At 43.1% G+C, this 24615-nt stretch overlaps 2 protein-coding genes across 2 annotated transcripts in view; both read left to right on the top strand.

Annotated features, from left to right (window-relative positions):
- Nucleotides 1–1827, top strand: part of si:dkey-3d4.3 (leucine-zipper-like transcriptional regulator 1) — a 43102-nt gene extending 41275 nt beyond the window's left edge. Inside the window, exon 9 of the mRNA XM_061286589.1 lies at nt 183–1827. Coding sequence (XP_061142573.1) covers nt 183–301 — 119 coding nt within the window. The 3' untranslated portion in view covers nt 302–1827. The remainder of the gene's footprint in view (nt 1–182) is intronic.
- A 4553-nt stretch (nt 1828–6380) lies between these two features.
- Nucleotides 6381–17228, top strand: LOC133159528 (inhibin beta B chain-like). Its single transcript, XM_061286590.1, has 2 exons — nt 6381–7483; nt 14872–17228. The coding sequence occupies exons 1-2, from the start codon at nt 7108–7110 to the stop codon at nt 15684–15686; spliced, it is 1191 nt and encodes a 396-aa protein (XP_061142574.1). The 5' UTR covers nt 6381–7107; the 3' UTR covers nt 15687–17228.
- The last annotated feature ends 7387 nt before the right edge of the window (nt 17229–24615 follow it).

Genomic DNA, 24615 nt, shown 5'->3' with positions numbered 1-24615 from the left:
CTACGTATATGGTTATGTATGTGGCCTTCATTGAAAAAAGTTTGGACACCCCTGGGTTATGTATTCAACTTAGATTTCCCCTGAAGTCCACATATGGGGATGACTACCTTCGTCGCCTATTCCAAAAATTAAGTGCTTTAAGCAACCACACTCAGTTATTTATCCGAAATCGACACACACAGACCGGCGAACGTGGCCAGGGGCGATCAGAGAGCTTCCTCGCTGCACGGCGGGCCAGCCGACACGGTCCGCGGAAAGCCTCATCACTGAGCAGCCGGTCATCCCACATGGTTTGTGGTAAGCCTCCTTGCAGCGGGCCGGCCGACACGATCCATGGTAAGCCTCCTCGATGTGTGTGTCTGACATAGAGCCCCTTGACTGGCTGGTAAGAAGGTGAAATCCTTCTGTAAATCTTGTCTTTCAAATTTTTACCGGTTGAAGTGAACAAGATTAGGAATGTGCATCTGAATATTGATGGCAATGAATCATCATTTCAGACACTAGGTGACAACAGAATGTGACAAACCAAGCCAGGAAACAATAAGTATTACAATGCTTGCCTACCTGCCTCCAGTGACGTAGACAGGCCTAGATGGAAAAATAAAAGAAAACAGGAAGCAAGTTCCAAAAGTGGGTGGATCGGTTTGTCATAAATCTCATTCCCAAAAAGCCCTTAAATCACCAAACTCTTTTAGTAGTTTTTATTTGATTTGTTTATTTTGCCAAGTACATAAACAACACACTTATTACAGCTTCATTTCACATTTCACGTTTACGTGACTTGTCGAAAAGGGAAGCGGATTGAAGCAATTCTGCTTATCTAGTCCCGTCCTGATTACAATCAAGGGTTTCACTGCCAGACACAATCTACATTACGACAGTGCTACCTGTCACGGATCGGAATGGAGTAGGGCAGTCAGCGGTCACCAAACTACGGCCCGCGGGCCGGATACGGCCCACGGGACCGTTTAATCCGGCCCGCCAACCCTGAACAAATTGTATTGACTGCGTTTCCCCAGTAGATGGGGAAGCACTCGCCTGCGCATTTACTACCGGAAGCCGTGTCAGAAAGCTCGGTGCACACTCACAAGTGCGTGTACGGACATGGCGCACTCGCGCTCTATTTGTATCAGTCCCGAATTTAGAGCGTGGGCTGTGACGACAGCATTCTTGTAATTCGCGCGCTGAGCCTTCAGATGCAGTTTTGCGCTAAAGCCACCCACAAAATTTCCCCTGGAATCCTTCCATTAAAATGAGTTGCCCAAGGAAAAGCAAGGTGGACACAGTGCCGAGCGTTTAAAAGTGAGTGGCCAATTTAGCTCGACGTACGCGACGTGACGTTCAGCCACATGAATGTCAACATCAACGCGTCATAGATCGAGGTAAACGGAACAACACCTTGGATCTCGCCTAAGAATTGCCACAACAAATTTTACTCCAGACTATGACGCACTAGTAAACTTTAACAAAAAAGACAGCGGTGTCTACAAGCCTACTGGAACCTACAAAAGGATTATAAGGAAGGAACACAAGAACTTTAAGAGACTGCTCATATGTGTCAGAGAGGTTCTGCTCTGACAACTGAGCTGAACTTTTATCTGTTAAGATTGTGCATGGCACAACAGAAAGTTAATGTTCCATGGCTTTTCTTTCTATGAAGAACCCAGAGAGAGTTATTTAGTTATTTTTTATTTCCTGTTTTTTCTGTGAAGAACTCAGAGAGGGTTATTTAGTTATTATTTATTTCATTAATAGTGTTATTATTTGTTTCCTGACTTTTTTTCTGTAAAGAACCTGGAAAGGGTTATTAAATAACCGTTATTTGGTTATGTGTGGCTTTCTGGAAAACAATACATTTTTTAAGCTCCCCTACGATCGTCACACTTTTTCTGTTACAAACTGACACCGGCCACCCATCAGAGAAGGGAAAGGTTATGTGGCCCTCACAGGAAAAAGTTTGGGGACCCCTGATCTAATGGCTCACCACATTATAATGGCGCACAAGTCCAAATGACCCCACTGGTCTGTGGCAAAGCTCAAACCGGCAGCAGCAAAGTCTTACCCCCGCACAGTGGCAAAGGGAAAACAGAACCGCAATCGGCAGCATTCGGAGAGTCCACGCTGCAATCGGCGGCATTCAGGGAGTCCACGCCGCAATCGGCGGCATTCAGGGAGTCAGGCGTGCACTCGGCGGCATTCGGGGAAGTCAGGACCGCACTCGGCGGCATTCGTGGAGTCATTGCTGCAATCGGCGACATGCGGGAGGCGGGGCTGCAATCAGTGGCATTCGCGGAGTCTGCGCTGTGCGCAGCAGCAGGAGCCACCACGTGTTGCAGCAGTGGCTCAAAGTCCGGCGACGGCCGCGGGTCCGGCGTTGCTGGCACGAAGTCCGATGACGGCCGCGGGTCCCGTGACAGCCGCGGGTCCGGCGACGTTCACTGGTGCGGTGGCGCAAAAGTGGATCCCGATGGCGGCCGCGAGTCCGGCGCCACTGGCAGGAGCTCCGGCGATGGCCGTGGATCCGGCATTGCGGACGGGAGCTGGTGGAGGAGGTTGGTCCAGACGCTGGTCGCTGAAGTGGTCGGATTATTCCTTCTCTCGTTGTTCCTGTCTTTCTGTTTTTGCCTCGGTCGTTTTCTGTTTGCCCTCCCTGTCGGTCAGTCAGTCATGTTGGTGTTTTGTGATGATGTTAGATTAGTTTGACAGTTCCTGTCTGTTTCCCTTCATGCTCCATTCCAATTCCCTTTTCCCTAAATAAACCCTAGTCCAAGCTACATTTGGGTGCCCTGCTCCATTCCTATTCTGACACTACCCATACCTATAATACTATCATAATCATCCATTCCTATCCTGACACTACCCATACCTATAATACTATCATAATCATCAAGAGAGAAACAAAATAAAACTGAAATTTGACCAGGATAACATTTGAATTGATTGATTTGAATACAGCAATAAAAAATAAACTGGAAGTTTGAATGTGATTTGAATACAGCTATGATTTTAATACAGCAATAACAAATAAACTGGAAGAAATAGCAAATAAACTAAGTTTGCATTACTATTGATATCACTTTGTTTTGAATACAGCAATGCCAAGTTGATTTAGTATTATGTTTTAACACTTTTACTGCTGACATAATTTTTACATATAGACCTATCATGCTAATGTTCTATCCACTTTAGTGTCTCTAATTTGTGTTTTAATTTACTTCTCTCACTATCGTCGTGGTTGTACCATCATGTTACATGTAAAGCCTTTTGGCAGATGTGTCACGTCTTGTCCCCAGCCGTTCCACTACGTGTCTGTTGTCATGATTTCTGTCTGTGTGTTGCTCATCCCCTGCTGTGTGCTCATAATTAGTTTGATTATTCTCACCTGCCTCTTGTTACCTGTCGTGTATATAAGTCCTGTCTGCCCCTCACGCCCCGTCGGATCATTGTGTTGTTGTTGTCTTGATGTCTTTTTGGTTCCTGTTGTCGTTTAATGTCTTCACGTCCTTTGTGTCACGTCCCTGTTGCTTAATCCTCTAGTTATTTTGTTAAATCATGTCAGTTTGCCGAGTCTGTTTTTGAGTTCCTCCAATAAATCCTGGTCCAAGCGGCATTTGGTCGCCCTGCTCCATCCATGACAGAATGATCCGACCACTACAGCGACCAGTGCTTGGACCCCCCTCCACCAACAGCTCCCGTCCGCGACGCCCAATCCACGTCCGTCGTCCGAGCTTGTTCCAGTGCCATGGGCTCCGCAGCCGCCATCGGACTTCGATCCTGCGACGCCGGACCCTCGGCTGCCATTGGAGTGCTTCTGGCGTCAGCAGCTCCACGGCCACCGTCGGACTTCGCTCCAGCGACACTGAATCTGCGTCCGCCATCGGAGAGCCTCCCGGCGCCATCAGACTCGCGGCCGCCATCGGGCTCCACCCCAGCGTCGCAGGATTCGCGGGCGTCGCCAGATTTCAAGCCAGCTGCGCCGGACCCGCGATCGTCCCTGGCCGCACTCCCACTGCTGCGGCGCGCGGTGGCTCTTGCTGCTGCCGCAGCTCCGCTTTCCGAATGCCGCTGATCGCGGTCCGGACTTCCAAATGCCGGCAATTGCGGCTCTGACTTTCCGTATCCCACCGGTTGCGGTTCAGACTCTCCGTTTGCCGCAGAGCGCGCCTCTGCTTTCCGTTTTGTCGCCTTTTGCGGTTCCGTCCCTGAGTTGCCGCCGTTTGCGGTTCTGTCCCCCAGTTGCCGCCGTTTGCGGTTCATGTCCCCGAGTTGCTGCCGATTGCAGTTCATGTCCCTGAGTTGCCGCCGATTCCGGTTCATGTCCCAGAGTTGCCGCCGGTTGCGGTTCATGTCCAGGAGTTGCCACCGATTGCGGTTCATGTCCCCGAGTTGCTGCCGATTGCGGTTCATGTCCCCGGGTTGCCGCCGATTGCGGTTCATGTCCCCGAGTTGCCGCCGATTGCGGTTCATGTCCCCGGGTTGCCGCCGATTGCGGTTATGTTCCAGAGTTGCCGCCGATTGCTGTTCAGACTTTGCCATAGACCAGTGAGGTCAGTTGGACTGGTGCGCTTCAACACCCCCCCCCCCCCCCCCCGCTCGCCGCGTGGGGGTTTCGGTTTTTCGGGAGAGGTTGGGAGCCAACCCTTGTGGGGTTACTGTTACAACTCGTCCCCGGTTGTGTTATTATATGTAGGTTGTCATGGTTTGTGTCAGTCTGTGTACTCGCCCCTCCCTTTCTGTGTCAACTCACAATCCATGTACTAGTCACAGTCTCCTGCCTCTCGTTACCTGTCTCGTATTTAAGTCCTGTCTGCGTGTCACTCCCTGGCGGATCATTGTTGTCGTAATATCTTGTTGTCGTCATATCCTGTTGTTTGGTTGTCTCACGTCCCGGTCAGTCAGTCTAGTTATTGTTTTGTTAAGCCATGTCAGTTTGCCGAGTCTGTTAGTTTGTTCCCTTCAATAAACCCTGGTCCAAGCTGCACTTAGTCGCCCTGCTCCATTCCGATCCATGACAAGATGCAGCTGTTGTGAAATACGCTTTATAAATAAAGTTGGATAGTATTATGGGAGGCACAGTGGTTGACTGGTTAACACGTACGCCTCACAGTTCAAAGGTTGTCGGTTCAATTTCAGCCTTCCTCTGTGGAGTTTGCATGTTGTCCCCATACCTTTATGAGTTTTCTCGAGGGACTCTGGTTTCCTCTCACATTCCGAAAACATGCATGGTCGGCCGCTTGTCCATTCCAAATTGCCCATGTGAGTGTAAGCGTGAATGGTGTTCAGTTCAGGTGGTACCCTGCCTACTGGTCAGCTGTTCAGATGATGAATGTATTGTATTGTATTTTACATATACGTATACTGACTGTTATATTTTAAAATGGAAGCGGTATTAAGACGCTACTATGTCTGCTTGACATTTTCTGACATTTTAGATGTCAAGCGACGCTGTAAAAAAACAGTGGTGTATATTCAGTCGCTTGATACCCATATTTCAACTGGCTCATGGGCTATAAAGAATGTGCAATTTGTGTTAAACTTATCCTCTTCCAGTATAACCTACTGACATGCATATCACTTCATTGGATTGGCTTGTAAATTCCTCGTGACATTCTCTTTCAGCCAAGTTACTGCAAACCTTCTCCATTTTCAAATTTGCAAACAAACAGAGGACCACGTTGACCATACTGGGGGTGGCGTGGCTCAGTGTCGAGTGGTTGTCTTCCAACCTATAGCTTGGAGGTTCCATCCCAGCACAAATGTTCCGCTGTAAAATAGTGGTTCTTGTTTATGACCAGCGCATTAGAGTTAAATACGTACAAAATATGTGGTGTCCTATTGGAATAAAAGTAAGAGCACAAAAAGAATTGCACATCTTTGTTAAGATTATTATGGTGATGATAATTATGATGATGATAATAACAATAATAATTATTATAAAAATAATAATTATTATCATTATAGCGAACTTCTTTGGTCATAATGAGCATTTTACTGGCCAAAAGTAACAATATATCTCTAAATCCTGGAGGTGCTTCGTGAAAAAAGTCATGACCGCGTATGAGCAGCAGATGGTGGTGTGTGTCAAGTAATGTAGAGGAACAAGTTGCGCGAGTCACGTTATAAAATGTATAGTTTTAGCATTTACTTGCGTACAATATGTAAATTTGTGAAACGCCCTCAAACAGCTATAAATATATATATGTTGTGCAATATGAAACGTATTTAATGTGATTAATAAGTGCTTTCATTGAAATATGGTTTTAGTTTTAAAAATGTTACAAATTAATGATGACATGACGTGGTGCCTTTTGAACTCTCACACTGTCACGGAGTGGTTTTAATAAGGCAACCCTTTAGAGAGAGAGGGGGGGGGGGGTCTGGGGGGCGTCTCTATGAATAGGCAACCTATGGTACGTACGACCATAATAAAAGCCTGTCAACTATAGCAGATTAGTCGTTGCTCTGAAACATAGTCTGCCAGTCCCTTGAGTCGAGTTGATAGAAATCCCAACGTGGTTCCGACTCTTCAATTCAAAAAAAAAAAAAAAAAGAGAGCGAAAGAAAGAAAGGGAAAAGGGGGGAAAACAGCAATTGCAGAGCCCTTGTCGTCGTGATTGGACAGGAGGAAAGGGGTCTCAGTCAGGAGCATCTCGCAGGACAAAACTGGCTGGTCATCTACAGCAACGCACCGGAACACGGTACGGGCGCACAATCCCGGGAGCTACCCAACTTTATTTTATTTCAGGACTCTTACTGAAGAAGATGAGTTGCTGTACATATGAATGAAAAAGAGCGGACTACGTTTTTCCTTCCATTTTGGCTAGATCACTGAAAGTTTTGTCTCATTTTTGCCTGTACGCAAACTCAAGACTCATTGTTGGACAACACGCTGCATGCCTAATGAGTGAAGTTAAATAACTTAGGCAGCACTTGGAGGTTTGGAACGTTTTCACTAACTTTTGGACTCAGTGGTTGCACACTCAGAAGTTGTTTTTTCCCCCCTGTTCTTTCTTTTTTTTTATTATTATTATTAACTATACCGCGACTATTTAGTCGAATATTTCTTTCTCTTACGTGGACTAGACTTTGACGTGTACATTTGTGAAAATGACTTCAGCCAGTGTGGTGGTGTTAATTGCGTGCGCTTTCTCGGTGCGCTGCAGCGCACTGCCAGAGACTCAGAGCTCGCCGGTGGAGTCGTGCGCGTCGTGCGGCTTCAGGGCACCGGATCAGTCTGAACGCGTGAGCGTAGACTTCTTGGAGGCGGTCAAGAGACACATACTGAACAGATTGCAGATGAGGGAGCGACCCAACATCACCCACCCCATTCCAAAAGCTGCGATGGTCACCGCGCTGAGGAGGCTGCATGCCGGCAAAGTGCGAGAAGACGGTCGTGTGGAGATCCCAAGTTTTGACGGACAGGCGTCCTTCAACAACGAAGTTCAAACGGAGACCTCGGAGATTATCAGCTTCGCAGAAACTGGTAGGCTTCTAATAAATATTTCATCACGACACCTGCATGATCTCTATCTACCTTCTGGCAGAAATTAGCGGCGACTAAATCTGTTTTTAAATACACAAGCAACAGGTACCATGATTAAATAAATTACATATATTTTCTTATTCAATGAAAAATGTATTTGTAAATGTTTATCATATTTGCTTCTGGGAATTAATTCAATCACAAATCATGTACGTGTCTGAGAGGAAAATAGGCAGATCCAGCAGCTTATTATGCCTGATTTAAATAGATATCATTTAGCAACCCAAGCTGTAATAAGGTTGGTGTATAAACTTGAATTATTTTATCACACATTATCTATGTACTGTCCAGCTGTCTGTCCGTCCGTCTACCGATCCAACACGTCCATCCAGCCGTCCATCCATCTTTATACATATATAGTAACTTGTACACATACAAGGGAGTATGTTTTTCATGTTGTCTATATAGAACACTCATTTCTATACGTGCACACACAGAGTGGGTGCTCCACAATTTTCTGCACTTGACAAAAATCTAATAATTGTCACTTTGCAACAAGAGAATCTTTAATGAAAGCAAAATGTTATTTTAATCAGACCGATATGCACTCTGGTACACTAAAACTACAATGGAATAAAGACAGGCACACTCACCATGCTTGCCTTTTCTTATTGGGGCAGCCGTTACAATTTGTCCGAATGGGCTGCTGTCAAGGAATGGGAATGATCAGAGCACCCTCATGACAAGGGAACAAAAGCCAGGCAGTTATTATTAGAGCACTATGTGTTCCTGCTGAACTCTACATGTCAACGATAAGGGAGGAAAACTGAGAAAACAAAAGAAATTGTGCAGAATAATGCATGTGACATTTGAGTCGTTGGAAGAGAATGGGGTGAGTGTGCGTGGAGGGGTGAATGCTGGCGATGCTGGAGGGTGAGGGCGGGGGCGATATTGTGTGTGTGTGCCTATAATGCAGTGTTGTAAAGCATGTTTTTGTCATTCTTGATGTCCACCGGGCTCCTTTGCTTCTTCTTCTATTTCCGTTTTTTTTCTGTTTAGCTCTATTCTTCCTCACACCTTTGAGCTTTTGTGCGGTATTGTACGACAGAGCTGGCTTGGGTCCCTGCTCCCCAGTCCCCGTTTGCCTCCTGGCCAGCTGGCTCAAGACCCACAGATCACATACTGCCAGCTGGGGTGGGGCTCAGAGGCAAGGTCTCAAGAAAGCCAGGCAAACTTGCACCAGGAGGCTCAACTGTTGTTGTTTTCCAGTTTGAGATAAGGCATGTTGACAAGTGAAGTATAGTGATCCAGGAAAGGAGTGGTGATGATGATGATGATGATGATATTGTGTTGTTTTGTTGTGTAAGGGTGGTTTCACTTCTCTTCTACTTCTCGAGTTCAAATGAGGTGAGGCGGGTGAGGAAGAAGAGGCCAGTTAGTGGTGGATCGGGGACTTACAATTTTTCTTAGTCACATTGGTACATATCTTGGATCAGAATAGGCATTTGCAAAACAGGAATTTCTCAACACAGTTAATTTAGAGAGACACAATGATTCTCCTGACAAAGCCATTTTTTTTTCAAAATTCTTAGTACAGCGTCATAAGTGAATACTGCATTTGCATCAATAATTCTGGGAGTGCCATCAGAAGTACTTGTGTCATTGTGTTTGGATAATGTTGTCAATCTAACAGTGTCCTTTGGAGGGATGTTCTGATGTAAACTGCGGCTAAAGTTTTGCTGACAGTTATTCTAAATTTTACGTCACACCTTAGTGCAGTGCTTCTCAATTATTTTCTGTTATGCCCCCCCCCCCAGCAAGAAGAAAACTATTCACGCCCCCCACTCCCCACCGTGACTATCCATCTCTGCATAAAATGTTATCCTTATTAACATTAAAGAAAAAAAGAAAGACATATGGTCAAACTTACAAAGAATAACTTTATCAAATCGTGTTTTAAGTCTGCAACAAAGATTTTAAGTGCATCAATGCCTGAAATTAAATATAGAAAAATCCTTGTTTAAACTGTAAACATGTTTGACCAACTAATTGCACCATTGCAAAACTAAATCAAATCAATAAATAATATTCTCCAACTGTACTCACAGTGAAGCCAAGCGCTAAATACGCTTCGTCGTATTTCCTCGTCTTAGCTTTCGGCTGACTTTCTTTTGTTTCATTATCTTTGTTTCTCTCCGCTTTTCTTTTCATCCCTGTTAAAAACTTTTTCATGTTGGTGGTTGTTATGTTGAATAACGGAGGCTATAGACGGGACGCAGTCGGAGCTTTCTGTTGACTCAACACTGCTAACCAAGGCAAACCTGTTGTCTTGTAAGTCGTAAAATGTTGCACTGTCACAAACGTGACAGAAGTAACAATGAGAGCGCTGCCGCCTACTGTAGTAGATGCGCAATTACACTTTATTCTAGTACTACCAAAAAAAAAAGCCTGTTCCCCAGGGTCACACGCGCCCCCCCCCAGGTATAGCACCGCGCCCCCCAAGAACTTGCACTGTACTTTGCAGAAAGGAAAAGACAGCACTGTATTGCACAATCAAACATCCAAAAAGTAGAAATGTGTACATTGGAAAATCTCTTGTACAACACTGTAGGAATTACACTGTAGTCCAAGGACCACAAATGTGTATACGCATCACAACAAATATTTTTACTTGCTATGAGCTATTTCAGAAAATGGATCTTTGGTTGAACAAATGTTTCCCTTCATTAGAAGGAGTCAAGATCCACCTGGAGAATAATGTAATGAATCGAAATGTATAGAAATATATATAGACATTTTTTGACAACTTGCTTAACCATTTCGCATGAAAATACTTGTTTAATATACTAATGCTAAAATGTTGTGGAGTGTGAGATAATTCAACAGAGACCCATTGTCATGCATTTTGATCAACATGGCATGAGAATTTGATAATGTAGCAAACCGCGGAACATTGTACATAATCCATTTGTGCCATAGTGCCATAATGGATGTGCCAAAGAGTTTGAAACTTGTTCAAAGAAATGAGAAACTGCTTTTCTGATGTGCACAAGTGACAATGACCAAGTTCAACTCTGCTCAAAGCAACTGAGGAACAACTACAATAGAGAGGTTTCGTTCGGAGCTCCTTGGTTTCTGATAATTGCTGTCTTTCAAAATGAACGTTGGTGAGAGAGGATGCTTAATGATGGGAAGTAATCCGCTACCTCAACAGTGAGATATCAGGTTGGCAGGTTTACTTTAGGACGACACTCTTTCGTGTGGGAGGTGTCTCGCATCACGCTCTCAGACCTGCTCCAAATATTTTCCACAAGTATATGCTTCAGCCTTGACCTTTCACTGTATACCTTATGATCCAATACATAATTCATAAACATTAATGACTGCATCTCTAGTTTACACCAACAATAACAGTGTCAAACCAGAGCAGAAGGAGCATTTACGTCAGGCCAAAGATTTGGCATTTCAAGCCAAGCCCACCATCCTCATCATGCCTGAACAATGGTAGCAATAAGCGCACACTCCTTGGCTCATGTTTAGAAGTACCGCGGCGTGGGCACACCCTCATCGTTTAGTGACACGCCGTCGTGTCTCGCGCCCGTGAGTAATGAGTTGCTTCACTGCCAGCTCGCCTGCTTCCATGCTTTCCTCACCTGGGCCACAGAGCCTTGTGGCGCAGGTAAGGACAAGCTGAAGCAAACCATTATCCACACAAGCCCACCCAGGTGTCCTAACTGCTGATATTCACGAGCAACCTCACTCTGCTGGGTCAGGTAAGACGTGTCAGGGCCAGTTCAAAACCGTCTGAAATAGTGGATGAAAAGAAAAATCCTCAAAGGGACCATTAGTGGCAAAAAGTAATTTGCTTTGTAAGCTTGCCGTGTGCTTTCAACATTGAAATAATCGATAGAATAGAATAAAAAGCTATATAGTATATAGTACTCAGATAATTATTTTCTGGACTGAAGTAAAGCCTTTACATTCAAAATACATTCATGAAAGTTAATTGTTGATTTTTATAATATATTTTGATGTGTACATTTTGTCAGAACAGTGTCTGCAATTTGTTAATACATTTGTTTGATTATGATGACGTTTTGGTCACTTTCTGCGTTTATCGTTCAAACTTTGTACAAGATAAGGGTTTTGACTTTTAGTTATGGTGAAGAGCAATTCTGTACGCGAGTGCACAATTTAGACAGAAAATTATGAATGAAGCACCTTGTAATCAGGACATATCACAACCATAAATAAATAAATAAATAAATAAATAAATAAATAAATAAATAAATAAATAAATAAATAAATAAATAAATAAATAAATAAATAAATAAATAAATAAATAAATAAATAAATAAATAAATAAATAAATAAATTGTTAATGTAAACTTGTCGCGCTAAAATGAAGCACTTTTATTCAAGATCATTTCTTAGAAACCTCAAATGTGTCTCTGACTGTTAATCATACTGTCGCTGTATTCTTGTTTCTTTGAAAGCTCCCCCAGTTTTAAGACTTTCTAAAGCTTGGCGTTGTCGGGACAAGTACCATGCATGGTGATGTGTGTCCGTGACGGGGGGGGTTAAATGTAGCTCAGAGGGGCTTTTACTGCCATCACAAATGAAAGCTGTAGTTAATCAGAGTCCTTTATGTAAGAATGTACTCACTGCACTCTTGATAGCCAGCAGGATAGGGAGGCCTGATATTTTAATGTATTGCTTAGCATGGCGGTGGTTGTGTGCATGGATGGATGGAAATGTGTGTGCATGTATAGTGCTTGAGCTTGAGCTGGTCTGAACAAGTCTGTGTGTAAATGTAAAGCTGTGGTATACAGGAGCAAGAGGCATGGGGCACCTTAAAGAGAGGGCCATCTTTGGTGGCCACATGTTGACACTGACAAACACTAATCAGTCTGCAAACAAAGTAATTTAGCCACTTTTAGGGCAATGCTTTGCTTAAGTACTTGTGCCAACGTTCCTGAAATAGAAACCTTTCAAGATGCCTTTGGGTAAATTGGAAGACATAATTGAGCTCTCATTGGGACTTTTTTTTCTCTGTCTACTAAACCCACCATCACCTTTAGACTTCTGGAATCTTTTCTTTGTACCCTTTTAGAAAGTGGCCAGTGTCATGTAAATGGCTTTTATCCCCCCCCCCCCCCCCCCCATGCATTTTGTGGGCTGCTGCGCGGCTGTCTCCCAGTGCCTCACAGGGGGCTTTGTGCTGTCACTCTTAGGGTACTTGCACATGGAAGGAGGAGGGAATGGGTGGGGCTCAGTAGGGTGCGAACAGTGAACTCGATGAACCCCCCAGGGATCTTGGCTGTGTCCACCACCCTAACACCTTTTTTACTTACATCTTTATTCTTTCATGTTGTCTTCCTCAGTGCACATCTCTTCAATCTCTTGCTCTTTGGCCCCGTCACTTAACAAATTGGGGCTTCATTCACCCAACTGGCCAGGATGCTTGGTAAAAAGTGTATGAACGTACAAAAGCTTAAACATCATCAGATCTATCAAACTACAGTAGAACCCGGATCTCGACGCTAATTCGTTCTCAGTGACGTGAACATAACCTAACATAAATTACTCATGTTACGTTGTTGGCGCGATTTAATGAGGAGGATGCTAGTAAAGTTCCACAGTGGATTCGTGTTTATTGTTACGTGTTTACTGTGGTGTTCACATACAGAATTTGCCCGTGGAAAGAAGGGTTTATGGGTTTATTGGGAACGTGGTGTTTTTGTGGTAACGCACTTCTGTTGTTGTTCTTCCGATTCCTGGTCTTTTTCTTCGGCACCACAATACCATTGTTTTTATGCCGTTCATATCATTTTATTTTGTTGTATTTATCCGCCACACCTTAAAAGCCGGTGTAGGTACCTCATCCACTCGGTGTTCAGATCGGCTCGGGGACCTAAACCTTTTGAAGACGTCATGCTATATGGTTAGCTGGTACGATGACTTTTTAGATCGTGGTTGGTCTGCTTTGCGGAAATTGGATTGTAATTTAAACACGGACGATTTTTGCGAAAGAAACTTCTAAAAACAATGTGCAGTCGTTAATTATTTGCTTTATTGATGCTTTCGACATTTGATTTTGATTTAATTATTTTTTTTGTAGAATTGTTTTTAGAAGTTTTCTTCGCAAAAATTGTGACGTCATCAAACACTGATCCGTGAAAATATTGTCTGACAATAATCTAGTCCGAAGTGCTAAAAAGGTTTGGGACCGCTGAGTTTGAATACTTGGGGCACAAAGTTTGACACGGAAAAATAATTATTGTGATTATTTGTATTGATATTAAAATCACTATTTTACTCGCTTTGATCCTATGCGACTTTCTGTCTAACGCGGTTTAGTCATGGAGCCCAGTTGTTTTTTTGTCATAAATACATTTTCAAGTAGTATTTTGAATGGATGATATAAGGACCATACGAAACTACGAAGCCGTACTAGCACATAAACCTTAGCGCTACTGGTTTGATGAATTAACTTGACCAATTTAAAGAGGTTAGAAGTAGGCTGTTTGATCTTTTTCACTCCTTTATTAGTGTTACGGATAGCTAGGATCGTTTTTGATTGGGAAAGGAGGAGGTTTACAGAAGCACCTCATCCACACAGTCACAAGTCATAGAGCATGGCCAGACACAGTAGTAGAATAAGTGGCTGCTTTATTCTCTCTTCCATCCAATTCACATAGCATCAAAATGACATACTCAATCCACCTAATATTGCCATCTGCGTATTGGTTCTCTTTTGATAAAATCAGCAGTTCATATTTCATTTTACACACACCCTGTGTGCGTGTCTACAGTGTAATTTATATTTCTACATATTGTAAATTATTGTATTTACCAGTGAAGATGCAAAACCTGAGTAAAGATGATGAATGGCCTCTGCAAAAAAATAGTATACTGCATAATGAGCTCATGGCAAAATCAAATTACCGTAATTTCCGTATGATAAGACGCATCTGAATATAAGACACACCAGCTAAAATTAGTGGAAAACCCTGTTTTGTTCAAATGTAAACTGCGCTGGACTATAAACCACAGGTGTTTTAAATGAAATGTCCTCATTTCTATTACCTGTATTACCAAAACAAATAATTTTATAATATCATGAAAAATAAGCCACACTGGACTATAAACCGCAGGTTTCAAAGCGTGTGTAAAGTAGCACCTTATAGTCCGTAAATTACGGTAAATACAAACAATGTGCAGGAGGCTTCAGTGACTCATTGATATAGTATGGCATCTGTGAATAATTTGAGATCTGTTCGCATTTGAAATTTCTGAGGTTTGAACAAACTACAAATACAAAGATATATGCCATAATTTCCTTGTTTGTACTGATGATGTTTTTGTTTTTATTGTGTCCCCCGCAGATGAGTACACGTCCTCAAAGTCCAGTCTTTTCTTCCTCATCTCCAATGAAGGCAACCAGAACCTGTATGTGTCACAGGCAAACTTGTGGCTCTTCTTTCGGGTGTTGCCGACTGGTCCTGAGAAAGGCCTGCGAAGGAAGGTGACAGTCAAGATCCGCTACCAGGAAACTGGAGCTGTGAGCAGTGTAGAAGAAGTGCCAGAAGGAGTGGGTGGAAGGGTCACAGGGCGCTGGGCCCTGGTGGAGAAGCGTGTTGACCTGAAACGCAGTGGTTGGCACACTTTCCCACTCTTAGAGGCAGTGCGGGCAGTGTTTGGCAAAGGTAGCCGTCGACAGAACCTTGAGGTCCACTGCGAGGGATGTGAGATGGCTGGAGTAGCTCCGGTGCTGGTGGACCCAGGTGACCCGTCCCACCGGCCATTCCTGGTGGTCCGTGCAAGACAAGTGGACGGGAAACACCGCATTCGCAAGCGTGGGCTGGAATGTGACGGCACGAGCGGGGGTCTATGCTGCCGGCAGCAGTTCTATATTGATTTCCGTCTCATCGGCTGGAACGACTGGATCATTGCACCTGCAGGCTATTATGGCAACTACTGTGAAGGAAGTTGCCCAGCTTACATGCCAGGATCGGCTGCATCCTTCCACACAGCAGTGGTAAACCAGTACCGGATGAGAGGAATTAACCCAGGTTCGGTCAATTCCTGCTGCATCCCCACCAAACTGAGTACTATGTCTATGCTCTACTTTGATGATGAGTACAACATTGTTAAGAGAGATGTGCCCAACATGATTGTGGAGGAGTGTGGCTGTGCATGAGTCCATTTTGGCCCTTAATTGTCTCTGAAATGTCAGCAAGGCCTTTTGTACAAACAGGTGACGTTGTACAGTATACATATACAGTACAAGAAATCTATTGCTACTGTACGTGCAGGTGAGACACACTGTAGTGTAATCTAGTATCAAAATGTGCGAGGCTTGGTTGCACCTGTTCTATATGAGTGTATGTATTTATCAGACTGAGTGATATCCTTGCTGTCTGAGTTTGAATTAGACGGCATTGGGAGGAGAAGGGAATGAAGATCACCAAATGGTACTTTTGCGCTACTTTGCCATTTTAAATAAAATATATTGGCCTAGCAACACTTATAAGAAAATAAGAATTATTTAAGGAAAGTGACATGATCAGCCAGTGACATTATTGGCTTTGTCCCCAGACTTCTCAACCCGTTCCTCAGGCCCCTAAGTACTTTACGCACATGTCAGACTTTTTTTTTTTTTTTAAAGCACTGACAATTCATCAGCTCACACAATTCAGAACAAAAGCACTTCACTAGAATGCCGACAGACACAGTCTGACTGTCCTCTGGTGGAATTAGACCAGCAGCGCTTAATGCCTCACAGGATTATTCCCTCCGCATTGCACCTCCACAGAGCTGCTGTCGTTATTTTCACCCTTAATTACAGGCCTCGAACCTCAGCTTCCTGCCTATCAAGAGCGCTGCAGGTCCTGTAACCATGTGATGACCCGGACTAGACAGATCTGAGAAATGCACTTCACTTGCGCACCGGGACAGAACTCATTCCTTCTCCCCAATAATGCTTTGTGGAAGTGGACACGCGGACACAGAGACATTAGTTTTGTTGGGTCACCACAGTGCAGTGCAGCACTTGGAGAAACTGAAATGCACAGCCTGATTAGCACTTGTATAAAGAATTGCCTTCCAAGGGATACTGAGTGTCCTGTCATATCACTAAATAAGTGCCACATGAGCTATGCAATGTATAGTAAACTATACCCATACTACAACATGCCCTGTTAGACTGAATGCTCTTTCTCTGAAAATTTCTGTGTATTTTGTGTTTGCTTTCTCATCCTTTTCCTTTTCAGTCCTCAACTCTTAATACTTGAAATGTAATCTTTCGCATCCTTTCTAAGGCGAATGATTGTTGTGATGTTTGCACTGAAAAGTTGCAGGATTAGTAAAACAAAAACTGCCATTGAAAAGTTATTTTTATAGTAAGTAAAGAAACTGAATTTCGTGTCAGAGGTATTTTACATAACAAATGGAACCAAAGAGGCCATGATATTAGCCATTGTACCAAGAGGGCATGGTCATTGAGTGTATGATACTGTTTTGATCATCTGCAAAAGGCCTACTTGTATCAGGGTACAATAAATGATTCTCTTAGTCAATAGGCGACATTTTTCATCTTTAGTTCTGTTTTTTTTTGTTTCAGTTTTCTATTTAATAAAACATTATTTTAGTTTCTGTGTAGGAATTATTTAGCCAAATAAATGATGTCTGTACAGTTTATGTAAAATAAAATGTTTTCTTAAACTATTTTGTAACTGTAAAACTCACTCTACGTGTCTTGTTTTTTGTTCCTCAGGAAAATGGGTTAGTCTCAAGGTTGTTGTTGCTCTGTCAGAGTCCCAAATACCTTTCTGAGGAAAGGTGTTTTGGCCTTATCCTATCTCCCCAACTGAAAAGGTGTGGCTGAAGGATTTGGAAAACAACAAGAAAAACACATGCTTCACACTTCAGCTTGAGTCTATACTGCTTGCAACATATGACTGGCCACCATCTGTCAGGACTGATTACCTCCCATTAGCCAGAGCAGTAATTACACCTATGATTAAGGGTTTCAGTGTCAAGTATATTATCAGCCAGCACGCAGATTCACATACCTGACCGATTCCAATTTGTCTACAGTGTGCACACAATGCCAATATGATGTATTTCACTGAGGTGGCCTGGTCAAATTCCTGCAATGGATTTGCTGCAAGCCGTGCTTTTGTTTCACAAGGTAGGTTCACCATTGCAACGACGCCAGGTTTCATGTGTCATCATCTGTTTGTGCCAACACCTAACAACAGCTAGATTATGTAAAATGTTTTGATTACATCTAAACGAACGCGAATCCCAATCATATGATAAATGCTTAAAATAGATCTATCAGGATCTGCTGATGAGAGATTTGTTTGGCTGCGGGGCAAATAGCGCATAAGGGAGGGATCAGTGTAACTCAATAACTGTACCTGGAAGGCAACATGACTCACCAGAAGAAGCGAAAGAACATAAAACAATAAAGGTCTGAAAGAATTTATACTTTCTAAAGCAATACTCTGCAGCTGGTTTGTAGCTGTCAACTTGCATGGCAACAACTGCACCGTCAGGGATAGAAGCTGCAGTCCATGACAATAAATCGACACCACACATCCAAAATCCTGTTATAGTCGTGTGATTCTCCAAATGCAAACACGCACGTAACCTGTACAGAAATGACTTTTTGGGTTCATCACTTCACATCCTTTAATGCCAAATTACTCAAACAATAGACCCTGTATAGTGTCCCAAAGTCATTCACATAGACAAAATCTGTTTTCTAAACATGACACAACACCAATATTGTGGGCACTCACACAAGCACATGCACACACGCACACAGGCACACAACCTATCCAACCCATAGGTATCAGCTTGAACAAATATTATCCTTCTGCCCTCCCTCCTCTAATACCGCCACAGGTTGAGGTCATGACAGCTGCCAAGTTGACGGGGTCAACTGGTTTATCACTGCAATAGCTTTCATTCTTTCAATCCAGCCTGTTACGTACTCACTAATGAATTTATGACTATTCATTGCCTGGGGTTCAGCATTCCTCTGCATCACATTACTGTTTCACCGAGTGACGTGGAAAAATGCGCTAAATGAGATGATCATCTTCTTTCCCGATAGTTATAATACTAAAATCAATAAAAAGCAATGTAAATATAGACCTACATATTTTATTTCCTTAAACATACAAGACCAATGCGTGGAAAACATTTTTTAACAACATATTAGCACTTTGATAACAAACGAGTTCAGTGAACTAATACAACGGGCTTTCTATTACTCACAATTTAAGCATGACCTCATGTTTCAGCTTTTTAGAGATCATGTCGAGGCACTCTTATTCTAAGGATTTATGGTGCAGGGCCCCCTAAGACAGGAGGCTTATTCCTCTCCTGTTTACTTCTCCCTGCAACCCAAAGTGACATTTTGACCTTTGAAGAAACGTGGACTGTGGTCTTTGTAAGCTCTCTCACAGACGGATTACTGGAGGAGTAAAATGGCTTTGCAACATGAAAGCATATTTGCGAACATTAATGAGCAAAAAACTTCATCAAATCAATTATTTTTGAATTTTATCCCTGCATTTTATTCTCTGTTCCTCTTCTTTCTCACGTTAATAAAGCCAACAGCCTTGTAAAAAAACTAACATTTCAGTTAAACCTCATTTCCTGAAACTGGTAAACCATCTCTCTAATGTGTTTTCAGCAAGATACTTTGTACCAGAAGTTTTGTTTTCAATGTTACGCATGCACATCATTGTCAGTTCATATACATTTGGGGAAGCATGTGCATGTTGGATGAATACTATGGGCTGAAAGACATTCAGGTTGACAACAAAAGCAACACTTGACTGGTCACGCGTGGCCAACAAGGGTGCTGTGGAAGTTGTGTGTGTGTGTGTGTGTGTGTGCGGGGGGTGAACCATTAGCGCTGCCTCTAAACGTTTTCATCAGATTTGTAGCTCTGTTTAACTTTCACCCTCATGAATGCTGCAGTGAAAGAGGTGGCAGGGTCACAGTGGCACAGTGCGTGATGTGTAAGTGTATTTTTGTGAGTCCACATGTCATAATGTCGGGGTTGTTCCTTCCCAATTTAGCAAAACAACTGAAACCTTGTCACCACCCCCCAAAAACTATGTCTCCCTGTCAACCCCTAAACCTCACCTCCTCACCCCACCTTCCACCATAGTGACCTCTTGACTCCTTCCAGAGTGCACAAAGCTCTCATTTGTCTATGGTGGCTAATGCTGGCCCGAGAATTGCTTCACATCCAGGCAGTGAATTGAGCATTGCAATGCATAATACAGGGTACCTACACTGGATGGATGTAATCAAGGACAGAGACCCTCCTCTCTCATTGATTTTCTTTTTCACTGACCTATGTTGTTACTTTAGTTTTTGTGATTACTGGGTCCAAATTTAAATATCAACATCACAATTATCATATCCTTGTGGCAATTGCGGGTTACCATTTCATCGCTGCTTAGTATTGTTTGGACACACAAATTTAGTCGCTGAGTTGCTATTCAGGGGCATCCTTATTCCCAATATGTATGTATGTGATTTCAAATTTGTAAAGGGTGCCAAGTTTGCTAGTCTACAAAGTATGATAAAATTACAACATAATGCGGCACAAGAAGGCATGCTATAATTACTGCCGTAGTTAGCGTTTTTCAATTGATTATTCATCTATTTATAGAATTTTTCATGCAATTATTTACTACAATTATGACTCACTATTGCTAAAGTTAGTGATACACTATGCTGTGTTCTGACATCCATACAAATTTGAGTTACAACCCCACCATTGGAAAATAACTCGCATCTAAAAGCAAGAACCTGGCTGTATGCAACTTTGCTTTGTTTAAAAAATACAGTAGGTTTCTATCATCTGGTTTCTTTGTATGTGGACATATCACCGACAGAAGATTGTGACTGATGCTCATAAAATAGCCGAGGTCTCATAGGAGATTCTATTTTTTGAATCGACGCTACTTTAGATAAATCTCCCAATCAGAATTCCAAGGATAATTTTGGTAATCAGAACCATTTTAAAAACCTAAATTTAGATTAAACGAATCTGATCCACTATGCACTTCTGTTCACGGTTCTGTCAGTTGACACTTGTCTTGAAAATATATACCGTATTTTCCGCACTATTAGGCGCACTTAAAAACGTACATCTTACTCAAAAAAACAGTGCGCCTTATAATACAGAGCGCCTTATATATGGATCAATTGATGAAATTGTTGATCCATACTGGTAGTACACAGTGCTCTGCCAAAATGTTTCGGTACGTTTTAGTACGACTAGTAAATCACAAGGTCGCATCGCTTCCCAACATTACAGCAACTGTCGTCAGGGGGCGTCACCGAATGGCTGTTGTACCCGCGAGGCTATTTCATTTCAAAATAGGCTGCTCCGTTAATGTTTCGAGTAGATTTACGGATTGATATGGAAGGGAAACATAGGTAAGCAGTACCAGTGTTAGATCAAACTTTAGTCAGTTCTGATCATTTTATAGGAGATTGTTTGAGAAACGCGATTGTTCACAGAGGGCTCATTGGTTATTGGCTAGTGGATCCATACCGCAACCCTAGTCAACCTCAGTTTGTTGCAGTATAGCTTCTATTTTATGCGCCTTTTAATCCGGTGCGCCCTATATATGAAATAATTTCTAAAATAAAAAATTCAATGAGGGTGCGCCTTATGAATCCAGTGCGCCTTTTGGTGCGAAAAATACGGTACTAACAATCTTATCAATTTTACCAAGGTAGATGAGGTCGCATGTCGCATGGCTTCTTTTGACTCAATGATATTTTTCAAGATATAAAATAAAAGGAAAATTCATGGATTATGTTCCTGGATTATTTCTTTTTGTCGTAGCAAGAGTCTTACTGGTGATTTCCCAGACAAGTGGCTTTAAGTAGCTTGGGTCAGAGGTCATATTGGTGCATGTTTTTTCTCAGCTCTCAACTTGTTGCATCTTTCAACCAATTTGCCTCACCGCAAAGCAGTAATTGCTTAGCAGGGACTACATAATGTTGTTTGTGGCTGTTGTTTACCACAGACCTGCGCTTTGGTACAGAAGCAATAACACCCACACAGAGACAAAGCCATCACCACGCGCATTTATATATTTCATAAATTGAATCAATAATCACAGATGAATAATAACACTATTTTCATCAAATGCACAATACCTGAAACTGGTGTGGGTCAACCACAGCATGTGGCCTAACTATCAGCAACCCCATCATTTAATCCATGCTCGGCACCCCTTCTCCAAATTATGCATGTCTTTAGACATGCTGTTTTTCTCTCCAGCATATCCTGAAGACCAGCTAAATTTAGTTCACTAATGGTATTTGGGACTGATGAGAGATTTTTAAACAATCTGTAAAAGGGAAAGGAATTCTGGTGACTAACGCTCCATGCGCTCACAGCACTTAAATGCAGAGACAGTATGTAAACAGTGTGGCCTTTGTTTCTGTCCACATAGTTTCTGTCTAGATTCAAGAGGAGTCCTGCACTTTCATGGGCAAATGCAATGAGAAAATCAAAAACTGCCTTCTTCTATAGCAGGGGTGGGCAAACTACGGTGCGCGGCCCACATCCGGCCCACGGGACCGTTTAATCCGGCCCGCCAACCCTGTAAAAATTGTAATATTAAACTTTTTTTTGGGTCATTTTGCATGCAATGACTGTGTTTCCCCAGTAGATGGAGAACCGCTCGCCTGCGCATTTACTACCGGAAGCCGTGTCAGAAAGCTCAGTGCACACTCCCAAGTGCGTGTACGTACTCAGTAGTACGGACATGGCGCACTCGCGCTCTATTTGTATCAGTCCCAAATTTAGAGCGTGGGCTGTGACGACAGCATTCTTGTAATTCGCCCGCAGAGCTTTCAGATACAGTTTTACGCTAAAGCCACCCACAAACCTTCCCCTGGAATCCTTCTATTAAAATGAGTCACCCAAGGAAAAGCAAGGTGGACACAGTGCCGAGTGTTTAAAGAAGAGTGGCCAATTTGGCTCGACGTACGCGACGTGACGTTCAGCCACATACACATCAACCCGTCACAGATCGAGTCCCATCAAAAGTTCCGTATCAAAAGTCTACAGTTAGTACAAAATGCTGCTGCAAGGCTGCTCTCTCGGGCAAGAAAATTTGATCACATTACCCCAATACTAGCCATCTTACATTGGCTCCTGGTCCATTTAAGATGTGACTTCAAGGTTCTTCTATTAACCTATAAATCACTGCATGGCTTAGCGCCTTCATATCCCGTCGACCTAGTTGTTCCTTATGTTCCGTCTCTTTTAGCGACACCGAGGGCCAAGAAAATGTCTGCAGGCTCTAAATCTTTTATGCAATGACCTTTACAGGTCGCTTATATTACTTCACACAAACACTACGTCCATCTGCTCCTGGTTCGGCCCTCCGGTGCAAATTTAGAACCCAGTTCGGCCCGCGAGTCAAAAAGTTTGCCCACCCCTGTTCTATAGGGATGCCAATTTGTGGAGGGAGGTGTTTGAATAAATGTGAGCATGCTTTGTGTCCCTATGTGTGAATGTGTAAAATAATTTGTATCACGGGAAATTCCAAAAAGGGGGGGAGGGGGGCTACCACTTTAAAGCAAGGCCATCATCAGTGTTCCTCTATGACTCTCAGCCCCAGCTGCAATTCTCTCTGAGGGTTTATTATTCCGGCAGGTGCCCTATTGTCCCTTCTTTGCGGGTCTTTTCATGAGCATACCAAAAACACAACACAGAAATATGCAGGGACAAGAATAGGAGGGGTAGTGGTAGTCATCTTAGTCAAAGTGGAAAAACAAAAAAGATCTGTGGCATCAAAGCAGAACTTTTGTTTTGATAGACTGCTGAGGTGAATTTGAACAGGAGTGATGTTAAGGTAAATATTTGGTTTGAGTGATCACATATACCACGATATACTATAAAGTAATTCTAAAAAAAATGAAGAGAGAAATATCGGACCTAAACAATGTTTTACAAAATTTTATGGTCCACAAATGAGGCTGACGAAAGGGTAAATTGAAACATGATAGATGTAGCACATTCCATAATTGGCACAGAGTTATTTTTTTCTTTTTACTGAGTCACTTTGATAGTATTCCCCTTTTAAGGTCATTGAGTTCTGGATGGTGTTTTCAGGCAACTAACACCCCTATACCCATTTTTGACAAGAATTTAAGTCAAAGTCAAAGTCTGCTTTATTGTCAACTTCTTCACATGCCGAGACACACAAAGAGATCGAAATTACGTTTTCTCTATCCCACGGTGACGAGACATATTACACGATAGACATATAAGTAAACGACACAATATAAAAACAAGAAGGCACAAACAATAAATAATAAGAGTGATAATAAATAATAAATAAACAGATAACACAACAAATAAGAGGAGCAAAACGGAGCCAGTGTGCATACAGCAGACAGTAAGCATAGCGCAAAAGTACAGGACGCTACGCAGAACGGGGAAGCGAGTTCAGGATCCTAACAGCCTGGAGTATGAAGCTGTTTGAGAGTCTGGTGGTGCGGGAGCGCAGGCTCCTGTACCTCTTCCCAGAGGGCAGAAGCTCAAACAAAGAGTGAGCGGGGTGACTCACATCACTCACAATCGTGGTCGCCTTGCGGGTGAGATGGGAGGTGTAAATGTCCCTCAAGGAGGGGAGCGAAGCACCAATAATCTTACCAGCCGTGTTCACTATGCGCTGCAGGGCCTTCAAATTATAGTCAGTGCAGCCGCCACCCCAAACAGCAATACAGCTGGAGAGTACGCTCTCAATGGTGCCGCGGTAAAATGTAGTCATGACGGCCGGAGGAGCGCTCGCTCGCGTGTCCGCAAGAAGTACAGGCGGCGCTGGGCTTTCTTTGCCAGTGATGCGGTGTTGGTGGACCATGAGAGATCCTCACTGATGTGTACCCCCAGGAACTTGGCGCTGCTCACTTTCTCCACCACAGCACCGTCTATGGTCAGCGGCAGGTGTTGGGTGTGACCCTTCCGGAAGTCCACAACAATCTCCTTGGTCTTGTCGACGTTCAGCAGGAGGTTGTTGTCCCTGCACCACGTGGTCAGAAGGTCAACCTCCAGCCTGTATTGA

Source organism: Syngnathus typhle, linkage group LG9 (genome assembly GCF_033458585.1).
Source record: "Syngnathus typhle isolate RoL2023-S1 ecotype Sweden linkage group LG9, RoL_Styp_1.0, whole genome shotgun sequence".
Lineage (NCBI taxonomy): Eukaryota > Metazoa > Chordata > Actinopteri > Syngnathiformes > Syngnathidae > Syngnathus > Syngnathus typhle.
The sequence above is the reverse complement of the archived record's forward strand: the minus strand, read 5'-3'. Positions and strand labels throughout refer to the sequence as shown.